The sequence below is a fragment of the Delphinus delphis genome, chromosome 10, assembly GCF_949987515.2.
Source record: "Delphinus delphis chromosome 10, mDelDel1.2, whole genome shotgun sequence".
In the NCBI taxonomy this organism is placed as follows: Eukaryota; Metazoa; Chordata; class Mammalia; order Artiodactyla; family Delphinidae; genus Delphinus; species Delphinus delphis.
In genome coordinates this window covers 22,394,550-22,418,954 of record NC_082692.2, presented here as the reverse complement: position 1 = coordinate 22,418,954, position 24,405 = coordinate 22,394,550, and the positions used below count along the sequence as shown (strand labels likewise).

The 24,405-nt window shown below is 44.6% G+C and overlaps 1 protein-coding gene across 1 annotated transcript; it reads right to left on the bottom strand.

The window, feature by feature from the left end:
* Positions 1-162: 162 nt before the first annotated feature.
* On the bottom strand, positions 163-12,593 carry TRIM40 (tripartite motif containing 40). Its single transcript, XM_060021564.1, is given in 6 exon segments — positions 163-209; positions 212-423; positions 606-628; positions 927-1,151; positions 2,023-2,118; positions 12,249-12,593. Coding segments are annotated over 6 exon segments (948 nt in total).
* Between the last annotated feature and the right edge of the window lie 11,812 nt (positions 12,594-24,405).

Genomic DNA, 24,405 nt, shown 5'->3' with positions numbered 1-24,405 from the left:
ATAGGCAGAGGTGGCCTCAGCACTGTGAACTCATGCCATCCAGGTACTCCCATTTTAATATGAGATTGTGAGAGATGGGTGCTACCGTCAGTTCACAGGCAAAAAGGAGGTCTTGAATCCTGACTTCTGCAGTGGGAGCCTGGTTCAGGAGAGAGGCTGTGACTATTGTCCAGGTATCAGAGGGTCAGGCATCTGATCACAGCTGTGGCATGTTCAGGAGGTGGCAGGCCTGAGGGTGCACTGGGCAGACCTAGTGGGAGGCTGGACAGGTTGGGGGAAGGAGAGCCAGGAGGCTGAGGTGAGTCTGAGAGGAGCTGGTCCAGGGATGAACTGGTCAGAGCTGCTGAGGATGGCTAGTTAAGTGATTCATTGATTCTTTTCTCTAAGTTGGGATAAATAACCTCTAACTGCTCTGGAGCACTCCTAGAAACAAAGAAATCCTTCAGTATATTCTGTTCAATCTTCCACTTTCCATGTAGTCTGAAGATGCAAGTTAATGGAGCAGTGGAGCTCCTTGACCGTGAGAAAGCCCATACACACATCTATGTTTGTGTGGGTTTGTGCTGTGTAAGCACATGTGGGAAGGGAGATGGGACGGCTCATACCTGTTCAATAAGTCACTGGCGTCCTAGGAGAGAGAAAGAGAGTGAGAGTCACAACAAGTTCTCAGGTTCCTGTCCCCTCCAATTCCCTCCCCAACCAACTAGTGGATGGCACTCTGGGCTGTCACCTTGAGAACCGGAGAGGGTAGCACCCCTTCTGTGTACCCGCCTCTGCTGCAACAGCATTGTGCAGACTTGGACAAGTCACCACCACGTGTCACAGAGAAGACTCTCCTTCTTACACCTCCCAGAGGGATGCTACAGGTAGGCTGCCCACTATTTGGGGAGAATCCCAGGCTTCGGGAGGCACCTCAGGGTGTGCACCTTCAGCAGGCTGGCATCCAGTTTCTTAGCCATCCCCTCCAGTTCAGTGACCAGGCTGCTGAGTTGAATCATTGCCCTGGAGATGCCAGGGATTCTGGACACCTCTGCTGGCATGTCCTCCAGCTGGCCTGGCCGCTGCTGAGGGAGGGCATCCAGCTGTCTCCTGGCTCGGTCTTGACGCTCCAGTTCAGCCTCCAGCCTGTGGGTCCTACAGTCTGCCTGAAACTCCAGAAAAGGGGCTCCCTAAGATTCAATGTCAGATGGCTCCCTCTGGACCTTCAGTCTCTGAACGTTCCGAGCGAGAATGCTGATTTCTCGGTCCTCCTCCCCTCATGGCATTGCCTCTGCTTGTTATGGGTATTACAGGGGGAGCCATGTTCCTCAAAAATGAAGGGACACCTCCCCCCGCACCTCACACCCTTGTGAACATCCACAGATGCCATGTCTCACACACACACACACACACACACACACACACCCCACTCGGCTATATCCTTCCACCGACTTTTTTTTTTTTTTTTTTTTTTTGGCGGTACGCAGGCCTCTCACTGCTGCCGTCTCTCCCGTTGCGGAGCACAGGCTCCAGACGCACAGGCCCAGCGGCCATGGCTCATGGGCCCAGCCACTCCGAGGCATGTGGGATCCTCCCGGACCGGGGCACGAACCCGTGTCCCCTGCATCGGCAGGCGGACTCTCAACCACTGCGCCACCAGGGAAGCCCTTCCACTGACTTTTAACCCCCTTCACGTCATAGGGTGAGGAGAGACCCCCACATCAAAGTGAGCAAGCAACAGAAAGGTAGATGGTCAGAGACAGAGAAAGAGACCTATGGTTTGTGGAGTAGTTTTCAGTTGATGGGCTGCTTGTCTCCTTTGATCTTCACCGAGAACCAGGTGGAACACGACTGGCTTTCACTGAACATATAAACCACATGAAGGTCAGAGGGCTTGACTTGCCCCTGGTCACTCAGCCAGCAAACCCCAAGGCCGAGCCCAGCACTTGTGTTTCCAGCCTCCAGGCCCTCCCCCCACAGCAGCCTTCTCCAGACAGACAGATGATCAGACCGGAGTCCTTCCTGGGACTCTGCGAAGCCCACCTGCATAGCCTGCAGTCTCTCCTCCTCCTGAGCCCTGAGCCGCTGGAGCTCGCAGATGTCCTTTCGGAGCTTCCTGATCCTGCGGTTGAGTCGTTCCTAGAGAGACAGACACCCCTGCTGGTCAGACTGGGGGTGAGGGTGGTGCCCGTGGAACACACGGCAGAGAGAGGGTGTCCTGATCCCAGGATGAGGCTAACGTAAAATTCTGCCTAAAAAGAGGCAGCCTTCTATGCATCATGCTTGGGTTAAGGAACACAAGAGTTTATTTAATGGATAGTGATGGCAAAAAGCAATAGGTAATTTTTAAAAGAGACTTAACTACATAAAAATAACAGATAGTAAGAGAACCTTTTCTACTTGACTTCAGGGTGTTTTTCTCCTGACATCTAAGAGTTATGTGCTGATCACTGGCAACCCTCACTATTTCTCATCAACAAGTGAAGCCAATCTGGAGAGACCTGACTTACAGAGGAGATGAAAAACCTCTCGTACCACTCCCCTACTCTGGCTGGGAGGGACAAGAACTCTCTATTAGAGCAAACCCACAGCCCAGGAAGGCATGGAACCTCTCTCTAAATCTTAAATCAGTGTCTGGATGGGTCACGGTGTCCTGGAATCTAAGGGTATAATGAATCATTTCAGTTTCTAAAACATTTACTTTCAGATCTTGGGTAAACTATGTAGAAAGCAAATATAAACAAAGCTGATACTGATATCAGCATAAGCCTTTAATGAATCAAAATGGAAGAAAGGCGCAGGGTGGGGGGTGTCAGCAAAAGAGTCTGGAAACGTTCTTCTTGTAACCCTTGTTACCTTAGTTACAAAATATATTTGTGTACCAGATAAAAGGGTGTACAAAGCCATAGTAATAAAACAGTATGGTACTGGGACAAGGACAAATAGAAAATGGAAGAAGAGAGAGCTCAGGGACAGACCCATGTTTACAAAAGAATTTTAAAAGAAAAAAAAAGTAAAAAGAAATGAGTCACAGGTATGAAATGTGCAATGTGGAGAATACAGTCAAAAACTGCGTAATATCTTTGTATCGTGACATACTGTAAGTAAACTTATCGTGGTGATCATTTTGAAAGGTATAGAAATATTGAATCACTATGTTGTGTAAGAGGAACTCTCATGATATTGCAGGTCAATTATGCTTCCAAAACAAACAAACGAACAAACATAGAAAAAGAGATCAGATTTGTGGTTACCAGAGGTGGGGAGTGGGAGGACGGGGAATTGGATAAAGGCAGTCACAAGATACAAACTTCCAGTTATAAGATAAATAAGTACTAGGGATGTAACGTACAACATGATAAATATAATTCCCACTGCTATATGTTATATATGAAAGTTGGTAAGAGAGTAAATCTTGAGTTCTCATCACAATAAAAAATTTTTTTCTATTTGTTTAATTTCGTATCTATATGAGACAATGGGTGTTCATTAAACTTATTGTAATAATCGTTTCATTTGGTATGTAAGTCAAATCATTATGCTGTACACCTTAAACTTACATACTACTGTATGTCAATTATAACTCAATAAAACTGGGAAAAATAAGATAAAATAAAAATAAAAAGCAATACACAGTTCAGTAAGAGAAGGGACAAAATCTGTAGGAGATGGTGTTGAGGAAACTGGCTACAACAACAGGGAAAAATGAAGCCAGATCCCTATCCAGGACCATATGTGAAGGCAGACTCTAGCTGGATTAAAGACAGTGTTAAAGGAAAACCACAAAGTTAATAGAAAATAATGTTAAAGAATAAATTTGTGACCTGGGGGTAGGGAAAAATGTCTTAGATAAAACCCCAAAAGCACAAACCATGAGAGAATGATTTAATTTGATTACCTCAAAATTAAATATCTCTGTTCAATGACAACTCTATGGACAAACCTAACAGAGAAATGACAGACTAAGAGATAATATCTGCAAAGTCTAAAACCAACAAGAGACTTATATATAGAATATAAAAGGAAAGCCTAGGGAATTCCCCGGTGGTCCAGTGGTTAGGACTCAGTGTTTTCACTGCCATGGACCGTTTCAATCCCTGGTCGGGGAACTAAGATCCCTCAAGCTGCAAGGCACAGCCTAAATAAATAAGTAAATAAGAAAATAAATAAATAAAAGGAAAGCCTAGACATCAATAAGAAGACAGGAACCCAAGAGAAAAACTGGCAAAGAATATGGACAGTTAATTCACAGACGAGGGGATGCCCAAACTCACCTGTGATTAGAGAAATGGAAACTAATACAATGAAATGTTATTTGACCCCCATCAGAGTAATAAAAATTAGACAACTGGATAACACCTGGGGGAGGTGGGATGTGTGTGGATATAAGGACCACACTGTGGGCTGGTGAGATGTGCACTGGCACAGCCCTTCTGGCAACGGTTCCGGCCACCTAGGTGTGCTTTCCTCTGTGATCCAGTGATCCTGTTTCTGAGTAAAAACCCCAGAGAATTCCTAGGTTCTAAGAGAACATGTCCACTACAGCACTGGTTGTGGTAACAGAGAATCGGAATCACATAAAGTCCATTCCTGGGAAATGGATGGGTAAAATAGGGCAGGTGCCCACTATGGAACACAGTGCATGTGTCAGAAAAAATGGACTATGGGACCCACAAAACATGGACTGATCTCAAAAACGTGGTAGAGTGAAAAGCAAGAAATAGCACGAAGCCCATCATATAATTTTGTTAATTCAATATACAAGCACACCGTGCAGCAATGTGTGTTTTACCAAACTGTCTACAAATAAAAATACAACAAACACTTTAAGTGGTTGTCCATGGAAGAGGGAGGAATGATGATTAAATGGAACAAACAAAACATGAACAGGATGTGTGGACTAAAGGTAAGAGTGTGCTATTGACTGAAGAGTGTGTGTTTCATTAAGTAAATCCTTCTCACCTCAGGTCAAAAAAAATTGGGGGGTGGGTGGATTTTGTTGTTGTTGGCTGTTTATGGGGAATGTTTCTTCTTTTTGTCATTTTGCCTCATTTTCTCTTATAAACTCTTAAAATGTATTGCTTTTGGAAAAGAAGAGTCCCACATCACTGGAGATGTACAGGTAAGGCTGGAGGTGGACGAGATGACTGTGAAAGTTCTTTCTGGCCCTGAGATTCAGAGGGTGAAACCAAGGTCAAGGGGCTGTGGGTGAGACTTCAGCGAGGACATTCAAGTAAACAAACAGAAAACAGAGGAGACAATGATGTCACTAGGAAATTATTATAAAATGTTTCATGTCACTGGTGTTACCTGCAGGCATTTCCCAGCAGACAAGGAATAAAACAGTCATAGAAGGAGGGGGAGGAAGTAAATGGGCATCTTGGATTTCACTCAAGGGCCTCAATGGTGAAGGCGGAGGCTGGAGTGTGGCGGGGAATTGTCTGTGTGAGCACGAAAGTTCAGGTCTCGAAAAGCTCAAACAAGCAAGCAACTTTCACCTTGCTACCCCTTCCATCTACTCTCTCTGTTCTCACAACTACATTTCTTGAAGTAGTTGGTTCTTGCTGTCTTCACGTCCTCGTGGCCCCTTTGCTCCTCAGCATCTGCTTTTGCTTCTCATCATTCTTTTGGAACTGCTCTCTCCAAGGTCACAGTGATCCCCAGGAAGGAAACCCAGAGGTGCCTTCTTCTCAGGCCTCCTCTTCTTGGATGTGATTCTACCCACCCCACTCTCCCGACCCCCCACCCCCGTCCTTCCTTGACCTTCCTGAGGTTGTTTCTTTAACCCTCCTCTTTCTCTAAATGATGTCCTAATTTCAGGCTTCAGATTTTATCATAATTCCCAAAAGCTCTTTGTCCTAACAGTCAATCCCATGTTTCCAGCTGAAACTTAAGTATCTCCTACTGCCCTACGGACAGCTCAAACTCAGTTTGGAGTAATCAAACTTATCTTCCTCTTCCCCACCCTCTTCCACAATTCACTACTCTTGACCACCATATTTCTGTCCTTGGACTCATCCTTCTGTCTGTCATTCAGCTTGAAACCTCAGTCACATTTTATTTTTTACCTGTGCTACTACTGTCTTCAAAAGGGTTTCTCATTATCAAAGATAAGCCCGAACTCCTTAACTCAATATCCAAGGCCCTCTGTAACCCAATTTACATTTCCTGTGTTACCTCTCTCTACTCCCTCCCTGTTCTCTGCACTAGCCAAACAGAGCTGCTTGTGGTTTCCTGGACACACCCCCACGCAGCCATGCCTCTTCTTGGCTTTTCTTTTACTTCCTTCTGCCAGGAATGCTGTCTATTGCTGCCTGTCAAAGTCAGGTCTGTTCTTAAGATCCGGCTCAAAATGTCAGAGTCCTGTCTTCTGGAGTAGTTTAAAATTTAATGAAGAGTTTAAAGTCAACTACAGAGATTGTGTAAATGAAAAAAGGAAGCAAAGAGAACAGCAATAAAGATAACGCATGAAAAACGAGAATAATTCAGATCTATCATTTAAAATATTCAAAATGAGTAAGGTAAAGTCCCTCGTTTTTCAAAAAATATTTATTCATCCATTTTTGCATTAAGGTAATATTTGTGTAAATAAGGTACTCATTAGAATTAGAAAGCAAAATTCTACAAACTTTTATCTTCCTAAAATATTCCTCAGGGGGAAAAAAAGACACATTGAAATATAGGGCATAGTGCAAGACCTGTTTTGTCTTGATAAATATTTTTTAAAGTCTGTGATCCTATCAGATATCAGATAAAATGTGATTTCACAGTAAAAAAATTGACCGAAAAGGACATTAAGTAGTGAGGAAACATGAGAACATAGCAACATTTAAAATCCTTCTCAAATGGCTTACTAGGACTTCCCTGGTGGTGCAGTGATTAAGAATCCACCTGCCAATGCAGGGGACACAGGTACGATCCCTGGTCGGGGAAGATCCCACATGCCACGGAGCAACTAAGCCCATGCACCACAACTACTGAGCCTGCACTCTAGAGCCCATGAGCCGCAACTACTGAAACCCGCACCTAGAGCCCGTGCTCTGCAGCAAAGAGAAGCCACTGTAATGAGAAGCCTGCGCACCACAACGAAGAGTAGCTCCCGCTTGCTGCAACTAGAGAAAGCCCACGCGCAGCAATGAAGACCCAATGCAGCCAATAAATAAATTAAAAAATTTTTAAAAAGGCTTACAAAACGCATCAAAGAAAAAGTGGTTAACAGGCAAAAAGGTATCTTTCCCCCAATACAGTCACACACACACAAAAAAAGAACAACTTTCAAAATACATGCTCCTCACAGAACAAAAAGTGCCCCAAAATATGGATAAGAATGATATCACCGATTATATTTTATGAGGAAAAACGGTGTTGATGACTAAACCTGACAATGTCCACATGATTGTGCATCTAGAAAATGTCAGGAAATTAAGTTAAAGGATATATGAACTCAGCAAAGACTCTCAGCGGCCATGGCTCATGGGCCCAGCCACTCCGCGGCATGTGGGATCTTCCCAGACCGGGGCACAAACCCGTGTCCCCTGCATCGGCAGGCGAACTCTCAACCACTGCGCCACCAGGGAAGCCCCAAAAGTCATAATTCTTAATGTAATCAACAAATTTAATGCAATGCCAATTAAAATTTCAGGGATTCTCCATAAAACTTAGAAACATTATATAAGAAAATCCTTCTGGAGACTTCCCTGGTGGTCTGGTGGTTAAAACTCCTCATCCCCAATGCAGGGGGCCTGGGTTCGATCCCTGGTCAGGGAACTAGATTCCGCATGCCGCAACTAAGAGCCTGCATGCCGCAAGTAAAGATCCCACATGCCACAACAAAGATCCCGCATGCAGCAACAAAGATCCCACGTGCTACAAGTAATACCCAGCAGAGCCAAATAAATTAAATTAAATTAAATTAAATTAAATTTAGAAAAAAGAAAATCCTTCTGAAAAGACAGTCAGCAAGACCATCAGGTTACAAAAAATTATTATTTGACAAAGATGCTACTAAATTTAAAAATAAACCATAAAGCAATAAGTATCAAAACTATATAATAACTTTAGAACAGAAAAAAATAATCAATGGACTAGAGTAAGAAAAATACCACTATTATAAGAATTTAATTTATGTCAAACCAAAAAGAACATATAGATGTGAAAAGGACTCACAGAAATGTTTGAGGGACAACTGTATACCAGAATAAAGAAAAAATAACTTTATTGTTTGATAAAGGAGTCATCCTTCACACAACACAGTATATTAAATTCCAAATAAGCCAGGAATTACTTAATCTTTAAAAATGATACAGACCTAATATCTATCTATCACCATACTAGATAAATTTCTGAGTAAGACATGGAGATTTTATTTCTTAAAAAGAATAGAACTGATTCAAGTACAAATTCTTAAAATTTTTGCCCCAAAAATGAAATAAAAAGAAAAGAAATATCGGAATAGGAAAAATGAAGGTTAAACATAATTAGTATAGCTTATTATCCAAAAGATAAACTACTCTGACGCACTCATGTAGAATTTATGCCCTGATTCTAAGGGGAAATGTAGACGGTGAGTCTCCACGTGGAGAGAAACCTCACCGCCAGCATAGTAAAACAACTTCAATCATTGTCACGCACTTGGAAAACCAGCAAACCACATTGAAAAAAGTGATTGACAACAACATAAGTTGGGCAGTAGGGAAACAGATGTACAAAAAAGACATTGCAAATTTTTCAGTCTTCTGGAGTGCAGTCAGGCAATACGTAATTCCTTTAAAAAGGACACAATTTACAATATTTACAATTTAAAATATTTAATTTACAAAATTTAACTCAAAGGAATAGAGGCATAGTGAGAAATCACAAGAAATCTTTATTTCAAAACTATGCTGTCAACATCTACAAACACACTCAGGGTCTCCCATTGTAATCAGTCCTTTGAAAATACCTTCAACTCCCCAGACTTTGGCTGTCCTCAGGCAGCCTCATGAAACTCACTAAATCCCTAGTTTCAAAACTCAAACGGGTGCTCTATGCTGCCTGCCAATTCCACTGTTAAACTTGTAGGTTCGCTTTTCCAAATTCTACCGCGGCTTCTCTTCTCTTTTCAAACCTTTCACACCTCCACCTCTACCCGCACTGCTGATGTCCTTCCCTCACATATTATTGAGGAAATATACCCAAACACTCGGGTGCTCTCCCAAACTGCAAGACTCCCTCCCCTTGCAGAGGCCTTCTTTTGTTCCCCACTGTTACAACGGAAGAAGTGTGCCTCCTCCCAGCCCAGCAACCACTTCTCTGCTGCCCATCTTACTGGATGGCCCAGCATCATTCAATGCACTTCACCATTGCTTCTTCTTCTTTTTTTTTTTAATATTTATTTATTTGGCTGCATCGGGTCTTAGTTGCGGCACGCGGGATCTTCCTTGCGGCATGTAGTGTCTTTCGTTGCAGTGGGCTCAGTAGTTGCAGCTCACGGCCTTAGTTGTCCCTCAGCATGTGGGATCTTAGTTCCCTGACCAGAGATCGAACCCTCGTCCCTTGCATTAGAAGGCAGATTCTTAACCACTGGACGACCAGGGAAGTCCTTCTACTGTCACTTCTTAACAGATTCTTCTCTCTTAGCATCTAGACCACCACTCCCCTTGCTTTTCTCCTGCCTTGCTAGTGGCTTGCTTTCAGTCTCCTTTGCTGGGTCCCCCTCCACCTTACATCTAAATGATGGCCTTTCTAAGGACCTTGCCCTGGAACTTCTTTTCTCTCTAGGCTCTCTCCTGAGGATATTGCATCCATTCCCTTGGATTTAAATATTATCTTTATTCTGATGGAACCCTGTCTTAAGTTCTGGGAATACTAACCCAGACTCTCTTTGGAGATCCAGATTTCAAAGCCAGCCACTTAACTAAGATCCTACTTTGATGTGTCTCAACTTGGACTTGACTCGTCCTAAATGAAACTTGATGTGTCATTCAAACCTGTTCTCCCCAGTCCTTATCGTTCCATCATTCATCCAGTTTCTCAAATCAGAAACTCATGAAGTCATCTTTGATTCCCTTCATTCCCTCACCCCACTTTAATCTGTCAGTAAATCCTGGCAATTCACACTCTAATTATAAACTCTTCAAATATAACAAGGCTTTTCTGGATCTGGGGCTCCCAAATCTGTGCTTCCCTTCTGCCCAGTCTTTACATTGGCCACCTTCCCTTTTTCCTGATCTCAGCACCGGTGCCACCTCCTCCATGAGGCCCTCACCAACCACAGGGGTCACCCATTACTCTCCATCTCAGACTCTTGTTTGTTTTCTTCTTAGCTCATACGAGACTTGTAGTTTGTTTGATTTCGTGTCTGTCTTTCTTATTAAACTGCAAAGACCCTGGCAGGAGGGATGGCATCTGACTTGTTCACCATTGTACTCCCAGCATGTATGGTAGTTCCTAATACACTACAGGAACATAAGTCTTTCTTAAATGAACAAATATTGTTATTTATTTATTTTAGTTTTCCTGTCATAATTTAAAGGTAAACTTGAGGACAAAGATTATGAATCATATTTATACTTCCTACAATACCTAGCATGGCATCCTATACAAAGCACAGGCCTGAATAAATCATTGAGTGAGTGAATAGATTTTTCCATCTATTCACTGGCCCATCAGCAGGTGGGAGAGCTCTCCCTGCCCTCCTGTGGTGCCCTGCACTTAAAGGGAATGATGTTAGAACCAGAGAAATTTGCCTCTTTGGCTTTCTGAGTTATTTCTCTACCTTCCCATAGTCACCCTCAATCTGGACTCCCCAGTTTCTCATCCTGTATTATAACATGTTCAAAAAGCCAAGTATCTAAAAGAAGACTTGGAAATTCATCCTTCATTATTGGATAGAAAGACACCATGGTGAAAATATGTCAATTGTCAATCCAATCAAATACTAACTGAATTGGGGATGGGGGTAGAGGATAGTTGGGAAAAAAATGCTAAAGCTAACTGGCAAAATAAATATATCTGAATATCCACAAAAATTCTGAAAAATAAGAATATTGTGAGGGTTCCAAGAGCTACCTGACATTAAAACACATCGCAAAGGTACAGTGCTTAAAATGGTTTGACACACAAGCAGGAATGGATAGAAGAATAGAACGGAATGGAGAGTCAAGAAAATGTGCAAGTCTATACGTACCCATGGCAGATTAAGAAGTCGGCATTCAAATCAGTGTGGGAACTATGGATTATTCAGTAAATAGTGATAGGAAAAATTGATCAAAACTTGGAAGTTAGGTTATTCTTTCACCAAAATACAGCTTGGATATTCTAAGTCCTCCAAAATATATGTTGAAGGATACTCATTACAATATTCCATGAGACCTCAAAACAAAACAATAACCTGGAAATAGCTCAATATCTGCCAATTTATAGTACATTCATAGAATTGAACACCATGCAGTTGTTGAAAAGAATTCATAAGATCTAGATGTACTGATGGGAAAATGGGATAATGTCCAAGATGTATTTTGAGATGATAAAAACGAGTTACAGAAAAATATATAGAGAATCCGTGTGTGTGTGTGTGTGTGTGTGTGTGTGTGTTTTAGAGACTGCATTCATACACACACACACACAAGTTTCTGGAAGAATGATACACAAAAATCTAACAGTGGTTACCTCCGGGGACTGAGAATGGGGGAACGCAGGAAGAAAGATTTTTAGTTTTGACTTTATACCTTACAGTGTTGTCTGAATGTACTAGTTTTATGATAAAAAAATTTAAAAATAGGATAAAAATAATCACTATAGAAAGGAAGGAAAGAAAAGATGAAGAAGGAAGAGAGAGAGAGAATCATGTACTAATTTCCAGGTTTCAATGTATTTACAGGTTAATCATTAGGATATATAAAACCTGATTATATTTCTAGCCAATTTTCTAGTACTATCAAACAGTGGAACCATACAGTCTTAGTACTAAAAGAGTTTTGTATTATTTAGTCCAACTCCTTTGCGCTACAGATGAGCAAAATGCAAGGAGCTCATGCTTCCTGGGAATCTGACATCGTGTGACCGTATCTCCTCTTAGACTCCTATTAATGCATTGAAACTTTAACATTAGTAGCAAGATAAACACAGAAAAGTGAAGACAAGGGTCCGAAACAGAATAAAGCAGAAGAAACAAAGAAGAGTGTCAGTTACTGAGCCTCTATGATACGTCAGGCATAAAGGACAGGGAGTAGGAAGGAGTAACTCAGGGAGGTGGTGGCAGAGGGATGGCTGTGATGACCCCGCCTTACCTTGTAGTGGCTGATGGCATTTTCAATGGCCAGTTCACAGTGAGACTTGTGTTCAGGGGACACCCGGCATTCCACACACAGAAGACATCTGCTCTCCTCACAGAACCAGCACACCTTCTTCTGGTGGCTGTCGCAGGTATAGCCGGCCCCCAGGACCCCCTCGGAACAGGGCTTCCGGCAGAGGGGGCAGTTGAGGACCCCAGAGGCTGAGGCCTTCTCCAGGTGCTGGGCCAGGCATGCTCGACAGAAGAGGTGTCTGCAGTCAGTGCGCACCGCCTCCTTCAGGCACTCCTGGCAGATGGGGCAGATGCCCTCTTCCCGGCTGTCCTCCCGCAGAGGGATCATGGCCTCCACCTCACACTGCCAGCCTCCCATCTATAGGGCCTCCTTCTCCACTGGAGCTTTGGACAGCCTGCCACCCTAGACAGTCCAGGTAAGATGGCCCAGCTGGAAGGAGGCGGCCCTGGAGCGGCTCAGAGGACCTGATTCAGCCCTCCAACTGCAGGCAGCTGCCCACTCTCCATCAATAGAACTGTAGCACGGACAACAGAAACCACCATTCTGCAACAAGTTTCAGAAACCAATCATCAACTTTGACACACACCCTCTGGTTTCCTTGTCTCTACTAAACTTGAAATCACTCCTTTTCACACACCTGGAGGAAGCAGGTGATTCAAAGACCAGTTTTCCTCTTCAGAGCTTTCTGTGCATATTTTTACAGCTCAAAGTTAAAAGGCCAGAGTATCCTGGTCAGAAGCCAGAGATTCATAAACTTAAAAGTTGAACGTCTTCTCTGATTTGCCCTCAGTTGAGAGAAGCTGGCGGGAGTTTATCAAGTACCACACGGTGATACTTGCAGGCTCGCGGTCACACTCTAAGAATTTGGCTACTGCTGTCAATTAATACCCGACTATTTGCATCAGCATCTCTGTCAGCTGTTCATTCCCCCAACCAGCATCCCTCTCACAGTTATACAGATTCTGCAATGAAAGGGAAAGAGACGGAGAACAGGACATAGAGCAGTTTGGAGACCTTTTCCCTTCCTTTCAAGCCATCTCCAAAGAAGACCCAAAGAAGAAAGTACTCCCCCATCCCCACTTCACTTAAACACTGCATTCAACACTCAGTCCCTAAGCCTCTTGCCTAGTCCTCCTCCAGAAAAGCTCCCCTGGTATCCTACTTCAATTTCTCTTGCCACGACATCAGGCCATGATCTCATGCTCCAGATCTGGAGAGATGGCCAGCAGGTGAATGGTTTTTAGACCGTGCCGATTATATATGCTCCCGCGTTAGTAAACATGGGGGAGAGGTGACAAGGCCCATCTTCCCATGGCTGGGTGACTGATCTAGGGGAGGTGGAAGGTGAGATGGACTTTGGCTGGTGAAAGGTGTGGCTTGTTTGCACATGGGGAGGAGGAAAGTCTTGGTGCCTCTGATGTAAGTATGACATGAAGTGAGAGTCAACGCACAGAGAGCCTCCGCCTAGGTACCTCGGGATCCAGGCGTCAGAGAACCACGGCATCTGCTCAGGATACCAGAAAACCAAGTGCCCAGCCACTGTCTTCCAATTTCCCTCCAGTCAGTGGTTTCAGCACCGACGCTGGGGCCCCACAGGGGACAACACTAATGAGAGTTGCCAGCTGAGGCTGTATTAGAAGGTCCAACATTCTTGTTCAAATCTCACTCCATACTATCCTTCCTTAATCCCACTTGACCACTGTCTGCTGTAGGGTTTCTATTAAAAAGTCACTTTCCCCGTAAGTCATAGTTCCTTGGCCTTTTTATCAAAGGGGATAGCTCCCTCGAATCTCAGGGTCATGGGTGGGGTGAGCATCTTCCTCACTCCATACACCACCTCCTAAGCGTGAGGTCCCCAGAGCCAGAAAAAAGCCCCTATGTGTGGAGCTCTGGTCGCCCACGCTCTCCCTCTGCCTTGCTGTTCTCCACAGAGCCAATTCCCTTGATTTGCTGAGGATGAGCCATTGAGCCCTGTGAGCCACCCATGTCCTGCCACCATCCTGGGTGATTTCAAGGACGATGTAGATGACCATCAACACTGAGGTCTTTCAGCTCATTGACATGCTCACATCCAGCGACCTTTACTTTTGCTGCCCACACTAGTGACCATTGTCTTGTCCTTGTCAGAACAGACTTCACCACCTGACATCACAAATCTAGGCATCGGACTCATCTTACATCTCTCTCCCTAAGCTTCTCACTAACACATCTGTTCATCAGTCTCTAATCCTTGACCCCTCCACATTCCTCATTTGTCACATCTTAGGAGATAATATGAGAAACAAAAATGAGGAGAGATTAAGTAACCTGCCCAAGGCCACAGAGGGGTAAACAGAGAGTTGGGATTCAGATCTGGATCTCTGTCATTTTAGCCCACATGCCTCATCACCACAAAATGTCATCTGTTCACACCTTTCCTGGCCCTTAGAAGGAGTTAAGTAAAGCCTTAATAAATGGAAAGGTGAATTTTCAGATAGATTGATAACTGGATTCTGGATAGACAGATGAAGAAATTTAGAGTACTGACCATATGGTAATTTCTTTTATAGTTATTTAGGTACTTTTCTTGATTTTCCTACTTTCTTACTGAGCAAGTTGAAGGCAAGGACCCACTGTACTTAACACTAATTTAAGAATGATTCAAATATAGGGACTTCCCTGGTGATCCAGTGGTTAGGAGTCTGCGCTTTCACTGCCGAGGGCCCCGGATTCAATCCCTGGTTGGGAAACTAAGATCCCACAAGCCACGCAGCATGGCCAAGAAAACAAAACAAAACAAAATGAAAAAAAAAGAATGATTCAAATATAGAAATCATACAAGGATAGACAGATAAATTCAATCATATTTTAAAAGATCTGCATGGGGGAAAAATCTACAAAAACAATGTCAAGAGACAAATGACCAAAGGAAAGCGTAAAAAGAAAACATATTAACAGCTACCATCCAAATCAAAGGGCTAAAAAAAATAATAAATCAAAGGGTTAATCCCCCTAATGCATAGAGAGCTCTTACAAAAGAAAAAAAAATTAACTACCAAGGATGAAACTGGACAGAGGAAATGAACAGATACTTCATAGGAAAAAATATCTCTAAAACATATAAAAAGATGCTCAGTCTCTCCCACATGAAGAAAACACACATTAAAATGCACTAAAATTAGATGTCTGGCTGTCTGGAGAACAGGGGTTGGAGGTTCCCATTGTACCTTTTAAATTTGGAACCAAGTAAGGGTATCATCTATTTAAACAATTACTTACATTTAAAGAAGAAGAAGCATCAGTGGTTAGAATGAAAGGAATTCTGAACTACCCAAAAGATCCGGATTATGATCCTAATTCTGAGATTTAGAGCTTCATGTTCTGAGACAACCACGACCACAGTCTCCTTGCCAGGAAAGGGGATCAAACGTCACAGCTGGGAATGGAGGTTCTTTATAAATTATAAACCAATGCACAATTGTTAGGGGTTATTATTATTCCCCTGCCTCACAACCTATTCAGATAGCTCCTTGCATACAGCAGGCCATCGATAGTTTTTTTTTTGTTTTTGTTTTTGTTTTTTTTTTTGCGTTACGCGGGCCTCTCACTGTTGGGGCCTCTCCTGGAGGCGCAGGCTCAGTGGCCATGGCTCATGGGCCCAGCCGCTCTGCGGCATGTGGGATCTTCCCGGACCGGGGCACGAACCCGTGTCTCCTGCATTGGCAGGCAGACTCTCAACCACTGCGCCACCAGGGAAGCCCCATCGATAGTTTTTGAATGAGTGATTTTACCTGATTTTGCCTACTTCAAAGTATTGGAGCCAGGGGCCCGGTGATTTGCATCTTTTCCCTCTCCTTCATCACTTCTTTCCTGGCTCTGCTCGACACTTTCCAGCAGAGAAGCCCTTCTACCTCTTCTTGCAGCTGCTCTAAATTCTCACGTCAGTTTAAGTCCAGCTCAACGTCCCAGTTTCCTGCATGAAACTTTCCTAGCTACTCAGTCGTCATCCTTCCGGGGCCTCCACTTACAGTGGGCAGGTTGTTCACTGTTACAAGAGCAGCCAGGAGAGTGGATGAGTCCGAACTGGGACCCAGCCCACAGTCTACTTACCAAGCCATGGGCCTCTGCAGCCAAGAGCATGACTGGCCCTGAGGAAGGGGAGGGGCTTATTCTAATTTGCACAAAGGTGTCAGAGGGACTTGCAGGTCTATATACCTCTCTCCCTTTTATGAACCACCTCCTGATTTATTACCATTACATTTTTTGCCAACTTCCCTGACTTTGGCTCATGCTTAGCTCCGTGAGGGATGGGACTATATCTTCCCATCTTTGCTTACCCTCTGATGCCTTGCCCAATGCTGGGCATCTTAAGCCACTCTTTCAAGTCTCCAACTAAATCCTAGTGATGCTTTCTCAGCCCACATCCAAACTGATGACTCTGAAACATGAGATCGTCAGCAGTCCCTTCCTTGAAATTCTCGTCTCTGCTGGCTGTTGGGTTCCCTATCACCTCTCTTACCATTCATTACCAGAGATCCGCTCCCTCCTAGCACAATGAGGTGGAGCTACATGGACTTTGAAGGTAGATGGGCCAGATTCAGACCTCCACTCCACGACTTTGCAGCTGTTAACCTTAAGCAGGTCCTGTAACCTCCCTGAGCCCCAGGACCATCCAGATCCTTATCTATGGTCTTCATGTACTTACCAAGTTTAAATTCCTGTGCATCCTTGAATGTCTCATCACCACCTCAACTTCAATTCTAAATTATTCTAACCTGGATTATTTGCGACCTTACCCAGAACAGGCAATAAAAAGTGTCCTTCAGCTGTGTGTTTGGCAGCTCTCAGTGGGCAGTAGGTGGCGTTGTCTCCCAAGACAGGACCTTATTTTCATGTCTCTGGGAGGGAGAACGACTCAGGGCACTGGGACATTTCATTAAAAAATGATAGTTTCAAATCTGGCCTTGACATTCCTCAGAGCAAGGAATACCTGGCGGTGGAAAGTTAGCTCTGAAATATGCAGATCCAGGAGGAGGGAGGGAGGAAGGAGAAAGGGCCTTCAAACTATGTAAGAGGAAGAGGGGTACAGCCCAGGAGAGACAGCCTGCAGAGCAGCAGAAGGCAGGGACCAAGGAAGAAAGTTCGCCAGTGAAAGATGTCCTGTGGCAGAAATAGCCAAGAATTTTAAAACACAAAATGTAATATTGAACCTTTATCTGCTCCACGATTATGAAAAAGGAGGTAGGGGTGGGGGGAACAGGAGCTCAAGATTTGAAACTCAGGAGACATGGAGAATTCAGCAGAGGCCTTAGGAGCTGCTAATGAAAGTAACACGTTCTTGGTGGGACCTCCTGGATTCTACCCAATGGCATGGAGGAAAGTACAGCCTGAAATGTACTGAGGCTATTAGTCATTCAGCAGGTTGATAGAGTCCTTATTTTGAGTCCTATAGAACAGCTTCTCCCGAGAAGCACAGCCAGATGGACCTGTATGGATGCTTTGGTTGTAGAGGTTGCAGAAAGGGCTGAATCCACCCTGAGTGGAAAGTGTACAAGTGGCTGACTTACCATCAGTACTTGGTTGGACACACCTATTTTCAACAAAAGGATGGAGCTATACAATTAGCAAAATAGGGGAATTTATGAAATTCCAAGCTCACTGAGGCAGGGAGAAGAATGAAAAGGAGCTAGCAAGAGCAGAGCGTGACATTAGGTGAGGTGTTGAGTGAGGGGCAGACAGAAGCGAGACCCTAGCAGAGAGAAGACTTCAGAGACAGTGTCCCTGAGTGGAGCTGGGCTGAGGGAGGTGGGGGTAGTGTTGACGCTTTGGAGAAGGAAGAGGGGGTTCTCAAGCAAAAAGAGGAAGATGACCTGGAAGCCCCAGCTTGGCTTCTGCTTATTGCTTTGGCTGTGGTACCCCCTAGTGGATAAAGGAAGTCACTATAGTTGACTGCTCCGGTCCCCTTTTTTTTTCTTTTTTTAAAACTATTTACCTAGGCATAAGTTCAGCCAGGGTAGACTCTAGAGACCAGTAAGGACTGCCTGGGCCACAATTCACCTAACTCATCCCCATGAACCTGGTCACTCTTTCTCCTCTTCCCCACATTCCCACATCCTCCATCTCTCCCCACCCCCCATCCAGCAGGAAAAATTAAGTAATATTACAGTAAGAGGGTGTGAGATTAGACGACAAATCAGACAACAGATCAGACAACAAATCAGACAACATATCAGACAACAAAGTAGACAACAAATGAGACAACAAATTAGACAACAGGCAGAATGAGGCCCCAATTCCTAAGTCTTTGGCAAAGACTGGAACCACAGCCACTCAGGCAATTGGAGAGGGCAGATGGGGGCCTTCTAGCCTTGACAAACTATAACTTAATGTCCAAATCCAATTAAAAGTGTGCATGTTTTGGGACCTCCCTGATGGTCCAGTGGCTAAGACTCCACGCTTCCACTGCAGGGAGCGTGGATTCGATCCCTGGTGGGGGAACTAAGATCCCCCATGGCCACGCGGACATAAAAAAGAAAAAAAAATAATAATAATGGGGACTTCCCTGGTGGCGCGGTGGTTAAGAATCCGTCTGCCAATGCAGGAGACATGGGTTCGAGCTCTGGTCCGGGAAGATCCCACATGCCACGGAGCAACTAAGGCCATGTGCCACAACTACTGAGCCTGCGCTCTAGAGCCCGCGAGCCACAACTACTGAGCCCACGTGCCACAACTACTGAAGCTCGCGCGCCTAGAGCCCGTGCTCTGCAACAAGAGAAGCCACCGCAATGAGAAGCCCGCACACTGCAATGAAGACCCAACACAGCCAAAAATAAGTAAATGAATTAAATTTAAAAAAAAAAAAGTGTGCTTCTGTGGTGAGACTGGGGCTGACTATCCCTCCTTCTGCATTCCACCCCTCCATTTATGCCTGTTTTTGAGGGGCTGCACTTTAGAAAATTACTCGAGCTCAGATAGCCTGAGCTTCGACATCTCTTATACAAGGCTCAAATCTTCTTCTAGATATGAGGACCACAGGAAATGGGGAAGGAAGAGGAGATAGTCTCAGCTGAGTGTTGAAATGACACCCCCTCACCACCAATGGAGAGCACCCTCAGAGCAGCATATGGTGAAATTTAGGAATTAACTTCGAAGAGGGGGAGGGAGGGATAGGACTTCTCTGGGGACAAAGAGGACTGTGACTATGAAGAGAAAGCTATCCTAAAGGGGGCTGGACGACTTGACCTGGGGCTGCCCCTCTTTCTCCTCCTTATCTTCCCGCAGCCTCAGTGACCCTAGATGCGGCCTCGGTTCACGCGGATCTCATCATTTCCCAGGATCTGAAGACAGTGACGCTGGACCAGGTTTCTCAAAGCGTCTGGACTGAGCCCACCGACCCTGAGTGCTTCCATCCGTTCCGCTGTGTCCTTGGGCTTGCCAGGTTTCTCCTCCGGCTGCCAGGCCTGGGAGGTGGAACTCCAAGGGCCCGGGGGCGGGGGCTGCGTGGTGGGCGTGGCCTCAGAGCCAGTACCACGGAGGGGCATGCTGGCGTTGGAACCCTTAACCGGCTTCTGGACACTACGCATCGCAGGCTCCGAGTGCCAGGCGCTCACCAAGGCCGGCACCCGGGAGGATCTCTCGGTCTGTCCCAGGAAAGTGGGCGTCCGCGTGCATCACGAATGCGGGGAGGTAGTCTTCTACGACGCCACTACCAGCAACCACATCTACACCTTCCAGGCCTCCTTTCCAGGGCAGGTCTTCCCCTTCTTCCGGCTCTTGTTTCCCGGCACAGATCACCTTGAGTCCCTAGAGTTGTTCCTTTGCCTTTCTCTCCGTCTCCTCCCCGTTCCTTCCTCTCTTTGGGATATGCTGCAGCTGGCAGGTAGGGTTGAAGCTAGACTTCCAGGAGCAATTTGGGAAGGTTACACTCTTCGGGCTTCTTGATCCAGGCCTGATGCCCCAGTACACCTCGGTCGAAAAGAAAGCTTCAAATCCACGAAAAGACTCCACACAAGGCTATTTATTGTCGCACTGTAAATCGATAGGTGATATTTGAAAACTCTGCAATGAGAAAGTTGGTTGAGAACCAGATACAGGGGACCAGACAACTGACTTTGGGCTGCGGCTTTCTCCTCCTCCAACTCATTCCCCGAAGCCCCTGGGTGCCCACGCGGGCTTGACCCATCTGACCTCATCCTTTCTGGGGATCTGAAAAACATGGCGCTGGACCGCTGGATGTTGTCTCCCCAGGCGACTCAGTCAGGTCTGCCCCCCTCGCCTTCTATCCATTTTGCAAATGAGGACTATCTGTGTATTATTTTATGATGACCTCCAGGATATATTAAGTGAAAAAAACAAGGTGGAGAACAGTGCACACCGCATGCTACATTTTACCTAAGGAAAGGGGAAATGTAAATATACATTTTGGGGGGCTTATATTTATTTTTTAAGTGGAAGGATAAACCAAAACCTAACAAAAACAGTTACCTGTGGGGAGGAAAGGAAAACCAGGTGGAAGAGATGGAAATTAGTCATTTCTAAATGTACTTTGTTTTGTATGTTTGGAATCATGTAAATGTTTTACATCACTATAAAACAAAATTAAGTTAAGACAAAATGAAACTAACTGTGTGTGTAGTTGGTAGCTTAAACTCTCGGAAGTTGGTTACTCCTTAGAGAGGAGTTATTTTAGGTGACTTTAAAATGCAGTAATTTAGCTGTATATCCCCAGTGGGATGTAGCCTAATGACAAAAAGAGGTGAAAATAAAACTTAAATTTTTCAGTTATCATCTGGGTAATAATATTTTTGTTGTTATTCTGAATATATTATATATTATGTACATGTACATATATACACATATATAATAGGATAAAAAAATAAGCAATTATGTTAATGTTACCAGGAACCAAGATTTTCAACCTGAAAGATTAGGTTTTCTCTTATGATTATGACATAAAAGAAGAGAAATAAAAACACAGTGATCCCAAATTTGAATTGGAAAATCAGTATAAACTCATGATGTGTTTTCTCTTAAAACATAATAAAATGTATTTCTTAGTTCCCTTCATAAAGAAGGCCTAATATTAATAGCCTATCTGGATACACTGAGGAAAAGCACTGCTTACATCCAGATGGTGATCTTATTATTTCCCACCAAAAAGAAAACGGCTCCTTGGGACTTCCCTGGTGGTCCAGTGGTTAAGACTCCTTGCTTCCATTGCAGGAGGCATGGGTTCGATCACTGGTCGGGGAGCTGAGATCCCACATACCCTGCAGTGTGGCAGGAAAAAAAAAAAAAAGTTTCCTTAAAGAACTGGCTAATTCTAGGTCTGGGAGGAAAAATATACAAGATGATTCCGGAGCATCTTGTCACATCAGATTGTGAGAAAGCTACTGGGGTCATGTCAAAAATGATTCAGGAGCCAACATGAAGGGTTAAAGATGGGATACTTTTGGCATGAATAAGGATAACTGCAATTGATTGAGACACGTCATATATGCAAAAAATTCCATCAGTTCATCATGACAACTAAAAACTAAACTCATTGGTCATTTTTTGGAGAATGCTAGGAAACTATACCACTATCTGAACACTGGTAAATACTCAGTTTTTTATGCTATCATTCTTGTACCAATATATCTAAGAATACCAAATGGTTGAGGGACAGTTTTTATTACAAACTCCAGCTAATAAATGAAGACAGAATGGAAGAATATCATTCTTTCGTAACACCCAATGAAATAATGGACCTATGCAATAATCATCAACAGCTGCTAGAAGCATATGTGAAAAGCCTATGGGGAATCTTACAATGATGAATCAGGCTGACAACCCCTGAACGCACTGATCAATCCTAACATCATAAAAAGAAAGACAATCCAACATGATGTGCCTTCCAATGTAATACAACAGGAGGTAATGACTTGATACTTGCCGAAAATGATGAATCTAAAACCCATCGCAGTTCTGGATCTACCAGAATCATTTAAAAAACGCTACAGAGATGCAGTCAGCAAATTCCAGTCTGGGAAAATTCACAGGACAAAGGACCAGTTTTCTTCATCAGATAAATTTCCAGAAGAAAAAGGGTTGGGGGGGTGATGAGAGAAAGGGAACCTATAGATTAAAAGAGACTTGACATATCAAAAGAACGCAGTGGTAGACTTGTTTGCATCCCGGTTTGAACAAATTAATTGTAATCTAATGTTTAAAACATGAGACAGAAATTTTAACATTGACTGTACATTTATAGTAAACCTCTTTAAAAATGAGGTTTTGGTATACTGAAGTTTTTTTTTTTAGGCTCCTCTGGGTCTTAGTTGTGGCACGCGGGATCTTCCTTGTGGCATGCAGACTCTTCAGTTGTGGCATGCATGTGGGATCTAGTTCCCCATCCAGGGAAGTCCCTGAAGTTTTATTAATAAAATATGTCTGAGATTTGCTTAAAAATAACACACTGGGAGGGCTTCCCTTGTGGCGCAGTGGTTGAGAGTCCGCCTGCCGATGCAGGGCACATGGGTTCGTGCCCCGGTCCGGGAAGATCCCACATGCCACAGAGCGGCTGGGCCCATGAGCCATGGCCGCTGAGCCTGCGCGTCCGGAGCCTGTGCTTCGCAGTGGGAGAGGCCACAACAGTAAGAAGCCCGCAAAAAAAAAAAAAAAAAAACACACTGGGAAAAGGGGAAGGATGAGTGGGAGGTAATTGATGAAATAAAATTGGTCATGGGTTGATCATTGTTGAAGGGGTTGATGGGTGCACAAGAGTTCATCATATTATTGTCTCTACTTCATGTATGTTTGAATTTTTCCATATGAAAAAAGTTGACACAAAAATTTAAAGACATCCTGTAAGTGTGGTCTCCCACAGTCAATACTTAGGAGTGAATCTGACTCAGAACACAAACATCCTTTCAAAGGTGTGAAAAGATTTTGATTCTTACCAAAGTTTGGCTTAACCTGGAGGTTAAGAGGATGTATCAATAGTTTCCCTTCCAAAGGCAAACCGTCTGCATTTTCTTCTTCCTCAAAATTAATCTCAAGACCAGATGCATCCTCCTCTCTAACCCTCACCACCACCACCACGAGCAGCAAAAATCTTAATATAGTGTTGTCACGTGAGGGATCGAAGTTTGACTCAGAGAAGGACCGCCCCTGTTTCCAGGATGATCCCGAAAAAGTAAAAGGGGCGAGAGGCTTGGAAACCCGAGCCAAGGGGGTGACAAGATGACCTACGGAGAGCAAGACCCAGGATTTGCGCCAGAGTTCAAGATTATTATCGGTTTCCTCCTCTTCGACTCCCTCCAACCGGGTGGAGAGCGGGGTAGGCGGGTGGGGCGGGCTCCCCGGGCATTTACAGCCGCCCGGTACCAGTTGGGAGATGGCTGGATTACAGGAGGCTTGGCGAGCCGCCCGCCGACCTCTCGGAGGCCGCGCGCCAGTCTCCGCAGTGGGAGGGCGGACCCAGGTGTCGGGCCTGGGAGAGACAACACCCCAGCGCGGATTCCAGGAGCGCGCACTCAGCCCCGGCCGGCTCCCCCATCCTGTTCCCCCGGTCGCCTGCGAGGCGCCGTCGATTATATAAACAGCCGTCATCTGCCTGTTAGGTGACGACTGGGGACACGGGGACCAGGACGCACAACCCTCCACGCCCCCAACATTAATTCAGAATCATCCCTGACACAGTCCACATTCGCTATATCCGGTATTCAAAGCCCGAGTCGTTGACGTCACACTATCTCGTAGTTTCCTTTAATTGTATGCAGATTTAGTTTCCTTACTAGAACAGGGGAGCTTCCCGGATTGACGTATGTTGATTTCATACTTTCTTTCTCCCTCCCCTAACCCCTGACGCTTAGCGCAGATCCTCAGTGAGGTAGTTGATAACATTTACTAAATTGAAACCATCCTCTAATTCCTCTTTCCCACAAAGGACGTCTTGGCAATCCCACTCAGTTGTCGTGGACCAGCTTCACCTCACCTCCTCCAGGATGCCTTCCCCAGTCCGGTTCCCGGCTCCTTCTGTTAGGAAGGTGCACACTCCCAAAGTGGTAGCACTGACCTCAGGAGACTGTGAACTTGAGGGCAGAAGCAGCCTCTTACTCATTCTGGTTTCACCCTCCCACCCTTCCTGCACAGTTCTTAGTGAATGAAGGGACACTGT